Here is a 6,302-nt window from a genome sequence, read left to right as displayed (position 1 = left end):
TGCAGGGTTACACTCTGCTTTGCTTGTCATCTGACCTCCAGTCAAAGTCTCTCGCCCCACTGCAGCCTCCTCTCCATGCTTACCATGTCAGAAAAGGTGTGCTGAATACCTAAGAGCCCGAGGCTGCAGGGTTGCCTCACAAAGGTAGCTATTTTCTGCCTCCCTTGCACCCCTGCTCTACATTCAGTCTTACCTCTCTCTAAATCTCTGAGTTATCTTCTCCACACTCTTGCTTCTTTATCCTCCACCCGTGTCTCAGCCTCCCACCCTCCTCACTGTATTTGTTTCACAAAAACTCCCATTTAGGCCTCTTCGCTTTGCCTCCACCCCTCTCTGCCTGTGTCTCACTCCAGAAAAGCATCTATTATTAACAAACACCTTCGACTCCCGCCAACAAAATGAACCAAGGCCTGGCCCAAGCATCTCAGCATTTTAATCACCTGTAATGAGCATTAAATGATGAATGCAACCACTTCAGATGACAGGGATTAATTCACGTCTTACACTTACAGTCTCAGAGGCTGATCCTGAAAGGTTCCCCCTGCTATAAAGCTGATGTTTGGGGTATGTAAAATCAGTCCTGAAGCATCCAAAACACATCCAGTTTCAGAGGATAAGGCATCAGTCCTGCCATTGTAGAAGTACAATGAGCCGCGCAGAGGTTCCCACTGCGGGAAGCTGTGTTTAACCTTTTCTGCGTCAGGTTTCTGCAGTGGCTGGCTTCAGAGAGAACAGACACGTCGCTGTTAGATGAGCAAGGAGATCTGCAAGCGAGCGGCGTCCCCGGTGACTGGCGAGGCCTCTTTTCATCATCTGCCTCCCTGCTCTCTTTGAACAAACACGAGAGCTCGGGGATCTGTCAGAGGTCCACCACTTGCGGAGAGACAGGAATTAAGCTGCTGCAAGACGACAGAAAGCCCCAAATTGTAACCACTTCTGCAGGCTGAGGGTGCAGGAAAAAAGATAATTTTTTTAAGGCTTCCTCGTTAAGTTAAAATGTGGTGAAGCTCACAGGGAAAGCTGAAAAAGAGATCAATCTTTCTTTTATCACTGGTTTATTTATATTGGTAAACATCAAACAGAAACAACAGCAAAATCAAGAGCGGTCGGCCTCCCGTCCTGGTGATTATCTCTCCTCTTACATCGACAAGTTAATTTACAACGGTTGTTGTCGGCGTGACAAGATAAACGTCTGCGAGTATAAAATATGGAAAGAAACCGTTCCTCTGGATCTCACCCACACGTAATAACAGATTAGTTGCAGCACCTGTCATGCCACCGGTGCTCACTCAAATTGCCGCTTGAATCGGTCATGACAGGAATCCTATCCGAGCGGAGTCTTTATGTAATTATGTGATAAAAATGTATCGATTCAAACCGGAGGGCAGTATTAGGCTGAGTCTACGTGTGCCACAAGAAAAAAGGAAAAAGAAATGCTGCATTGTGCTGGATCTGGGAGTGTTGGGATGAGGAGCTGGAGCGCTGTCTACATTCTGTTCCCGCACCTGCGGGATGTAAATCACATTCCTAATCTCTTGAAAACCACCAAAAAAAGTAATTAAGACATGTCACCATCTGTTTGTGGAGTCAAAAGACAAGAAATCTAAATGTTCAAAGTCTTCAGAGATTCTGTCACCTCAGGTAACAGGCAGTATATTAACCCAATCCCCTGTATGATGCTCTCCTTATTATACAGTATGTTTAGATTACTGCATTCAAAACCACATGAACACTTATGGTTGTACTGAGATATATGGTATCTCACACAACTAAACATTTTTCTACATGGTGTTGTTTTGTACATTGCTGTGCCTTTCTGAAGTCGATATAAAGAGGACTCTGATGGGTTATAAGGTAGAAAACAAATGTGAACCATTTCCCATGACCCTGTGTGCCTGCCCTCCACATGTCCCCCAGCGAGGAGCTCGAAACAAGGCAGAAAATTCTTAGTATGCTTCACATCAGACGTCTGATCCAATCTGGGAAAACCAGAATGCACAGGTTGTGAAGTCGAAATCATAAAGTGCTCTCCAGCAGCCACTCAGACCTGGATAGTTTGTCCCTGGCTCGATGGATGTTTGTTGTGCTCTCAAGCTGCGGAAGCTCTCCACTCATCGACAAGCTGCGTTTGGAGCGCAGGCTGGCTCCGGCCTTGGGGTAGGCCACATAGCACCGCTCCCTGTATGAGTCTGCATTTAGCGAGTGCCTGCGGTTCACTCTCACCCCTCCTGCAGGCACAGTCATATAATGTCGGGAACCTTGGTGGGGTCGTGGGCCTCTTGGAGCACCAGTCCATTTCTGGGTTTGGCCAGGCCCTGGGAGAGCGGTGGCAGTGGCCATTTTAACCTCTGAGGAGTTATTGCGGTTCATGTTGTTGAGCTCAACGTCTGCCTGAGCTTCAGCTCGCCGGGCCTCCGAGGATTTTGGTGGAGCTCCTGAACGCTTGGGTCTTGGTGCTCCTGGAGAGGCTGGGTGCCAGCTATGGCTGCCGGCAGAGGTAGAAACCGTGCAGTCCGGAACAGAAGGTTTTGTGGTGGGTACAGAGATAGGAGGTCGTTGGTTGGTTGGCTCTGGAGGTGGGAGGGTAATTCTGAGGCATTCCTTGTCATTCTTCTCCGGACGCAGAACCTCTTTGGAGAGGGACTTGGGGATCCCACAACCCTGTAGCTGTCCATCGCTGCTCAGCGATCGGATGTCCCCCATCTCCAGTGCCTGATTCGACATGAGATAAATAAAAGAGAGAAGGGAAACATGGTACATATTGTACACACCCTGATTTTAAACACAGTACAAGTGCCTTTCAAAAGTATGCGTACCCTTGCGCATTTTCCACATTTTGTTGTGTTGCAACCACAAATTGCTATGTGTTTTTTAGGGATTTTATATGAGAGACCAATACAAAGCAGTATATAACTATGAAGGGGAAAATTGATGTATGTTTTTTTTTATTAATGAATTATTTTTTTTAAAGAATGGTGTGAATTACAACCCCCTTCACTATAACACCTCTACTTAAAATCCATTGCAGCCAGTTTCACCAGTCCACCAGTGTGTAATGTTAGCTAAGTATACCGGTAAATGCCGATGTTCTTTGAAGGCCTCAGGGGGTTGTTAGAGAAGTGGACAAATAGCATCATGAAGATCAAGAAACGCTCCAGACAGGACAGGGATAAAGCTGTTGAGAGGAAATGGAATGAGTATAGCACAACTGCACTTACCAAGACATGGCCGTCCACCTAAAATGACAGGCCTGACAAGGAGAGCATTAATTAGAGAAGCAGCCAAGAGGACCATGATAACTCTATAATAAGAGCTGCAAAGATCCACAGCTCAGGTGGGGGAATCTGCTGATAGGACAAAAATTTGTTCTGCATTCTATACCTGACATTTATGAAAGAGTGGTTAGAAGAAAGCCATTGTTGAAATAAAGTAATACATTGTGTTGGCAGCATCATCCTGTGGGAATACGCAATAGCAGGGACAGGGAAGGTGATCCGAGTGGATTGGAGCTTAGTGCAGAACAGTTCCAGCAGAAATCCTGTTAAATCTTGAGAATGCAGTGGAGGTTCACCTTCTAGCAGCACAACGAACATAAACACAAAGCCAGAGCTTCATGGAATGGTTCAAATCAAAGCATATTTACAGGTCCTTCTCAAAAAATTAGCATATTGTGATAAAGTTCATTATTTTCTATAATGTAATGATGAAAATTTAACATTCATATATTTTAGATTCATTGCACACTAACTGAAATATTTCAGATCTTTTATTGTCTTAATACGGATGATTTTGGCATACAGCTCATGAAAACCCAAAATTCCTATCTCACCAAATTAGCATATTTCATCCGACCAATAAAATAAAAGTGTTTTTAATACAAAAAAACGTCAACCTTCAAATAATCATGTACAGTTATGCACTCAATACTTGGTCGGGAATCCTTTTGCAGAAATGACTGCTTCAATGCGGCGTGGCATGGAGGCAATAGGCCTGTGGCACTGAGGTCTTATGGAGGCCCAGGATGCTTCGATAGCGGCCTTTAGCTCATCCAGAGTGTTGGGTCTTGAGTCTCTCAACGTTCTCTTCACAATATCCCACAGATTCTCTATGGGGTTCAGGTCAGGGGAGTTGGCAGGCCAATTGAGCACAGTGATACCATGGTCAGTAAACCATTTACCAGTGGTTTTGGCACTGTGAGCAGGTGCCAGGTCTTGCTGAAAAATGAAATCTTCATCTCCATAAAGCTTTTCAGCAGATGGAAGCATGAAGTGCTCCAAAATCTCCTGATAGCTAGTTGCATTGACCCTGCCCTTGATAAAACACAGTGGACCAACACCAGCAGCTGACACGGCAACCCAGACCATCATTGACTGTGGGTACTTGACACTGGACTTCTGGCATTTTGGCATTTCCTTCTCCCCAGTCTTCCTCCAGACTCTGGCACCTTGATTTCCGAATGACATGCAGAATTTGCTTTCATCCGAAAAAAGTACTTTGGACCACTGAGCAACAGTCCAGTGCTGCTTCTCTGTAGCCCAGGACTGGGGAATGCGGCACCTGTAGCCCATTTCCTGCACACGCTTGGGCACGGTGGCTCTGGATGTTTCTACTCCAGACTCAGTCCACTGCTTCTGCAGGTCCCCCAAGGTCTGGAATCGGCCCTTCTCCACAATCTTCCTCAGGGTCCGGTCACCTCTTCTCATTGTGCAGCGTTTTCTGCCACACTTTTTCCTTCCCACAGACTTCCCACTGAGGTGCCTTGATACAGCACTCTGGGAACAGCCTCTTCGTTCAGAAATTTCTTTCTGTGTCTTACCCTCTTGCTTGAGGGTGTCAATAGGGGCCTTCTGGACAGCAGTCAGGTCGGCAGTCTTACCCATGATTGGGGTTTTGAGTGATGAACCAGGCTGGGAGTTTTAAAGGCCTCAGGAATCTTTTGCAGGTGTTTAGAGTTAACTCGTTGATTCAGATGATTAGGTTCATAGCTCGTTTAGAGACCCTTTTAATGATATGCTAATTTTGTGAGATAGGAATTTTGGGTTTTCATGAGCTGTATGCCAAAATCATCCGAATTAAGACAATGAAAGACCTGAAATATTTCAGTTAGTGTGCAATGAATCTAAAATATATGAATGTTAAATTTTCATCAAGACATTATGGAAAATAATGAACTTTATCACAATATGCTAATTTTTTGAGAAGGACCTGTATGTAATGCAAAATGTAAAAAGAGGAAATGTTTGAAAATTTTTGTTAAAGTCCAGACCAAACTCCAATGAAGACACTCTGGCAAGACTTCAAAACCAATGTTCATAGATGATCTCCATACAATCCAACTGAGCTTGAGTTATTTTGAAGAGAAGAAGGGGCAAGAATCTCAGCCTCCAGATGTGAAAGGCAGATAGAGACATACCTCATAAGACTAACAGTTGGAATTGCACCAAAATGTGGTTTTGCAAGGTATTGACTCACAAACGTCAGATTTTTATTTGTAAAAAATATAAAATAAACCAATGAGTCATTTTTTCACAAATTTGCATTGGTCTATTACATGAAATCCCGATAAAATACATTGACAAAATGTGGAAAATTTAAAGTGGTTTATGAAGGTAAGGACTTACAAAAGTATTGAAAAATAACCCAACAGCTGCCATACTGACCTTGTCTGTTTCACCTTGGTTACACACTCGGTAACGCACAATGAGGAAGATGATGAAAGCAAGCACCGACGCCACGATAATCCCTCCTATGATGACCACAATGGTCCCGCCAAGGAACTGGGACTGCATAAAATGGCACCTGAGATACTGCGGCTCGGTGGTGAAGTGGATGCAGCCTATCACCCTGGTGGCGGTCAGCGAGGTCACCTGGTCATCGTAGATGGCCAGGACGCACAAATCATAGTGCGTGCCAGCTGCCAGGTTGTTCACCAGGATGTTCTTGCTAGTCGGGGGGATCATTCTGCAGTGGGACGCAGATTAATAAGATCACTGTTGTTTAGTTAAAATGACACGACAATTGCTTATCTCTCAGGGGGCTACTTAGGATCTTTCTAAACACAATCTGTTATTTGACATTTGATTTATTCTTTCAACAATATCAATGGTGGAAAGCTGCTTGGGAGGGCAGGACGCCTCTGTTTATTTAGCAACCACCGCTGAAAAACCATATGTGCTGCTGACCTAATGTTCATTTGGAAAAACAGCTGGTGCATTGATCCCATGAAATCTCTGTGATTGACAGTAAATCTGTTGTGAACACAAGCAGGGATGAAAGAATGCTGTGTGCTGTGTTTCTTCAGA

General features: G+C 44.6%; 1 protein-coding gene across 1 annotated transcript in view; it reads right to left on the bottom strand.

The window, feature by feature from the left end:
• Positions 1–1,038: 1,038 nt before the first annotated feature.
• lrfn5b (leucine rich repeat and fibronectin type III domain containing 5b) overlaps positions 1,039–6,302 on the bottom strand; it is a 28,154-nt gene continuing 22,890 nt past the window's right edge. The window contains exons 5-6 of the mRNA XM_047388295.1: positions 5,661–5,961; positions 1,039–2,712 (exon numbers count right to left, since the gene is read on the bottom strand). Of these exons, the coding sequence (XP_047244251.1) occupies positions 2,017–2,712; positions 5,661–5,961 (997 nt within the window). The 3' untranslated portion in view covers positions 1,039–2,016. The remainder of the gene's footprint in view (positions 2,713–5,660; positions 5,962–6,302) is intronic.

This window comes from Girardinichthys multiradiatus, chromosome 15 (assembly GCF_021462225.1).
Source record: "Girardinichthys multiradiatus isolate DD_20200921_A chromosome 15, DD_fGirMul_XY1, whole genome shotgun sequence".
Lineage (NCBI taxonomy): Eukaryota > Metazoa > Chordata > Actinopteri > Cyprinodontiformes > Goodeidae > Girardinichthys > Girardinichthys multiradiatus.
The sequence above is the reverse complement of the archived record's forward strand: the minus strand, read 5'-3'. Positions and strand labels throughout refer to the sequence as shown.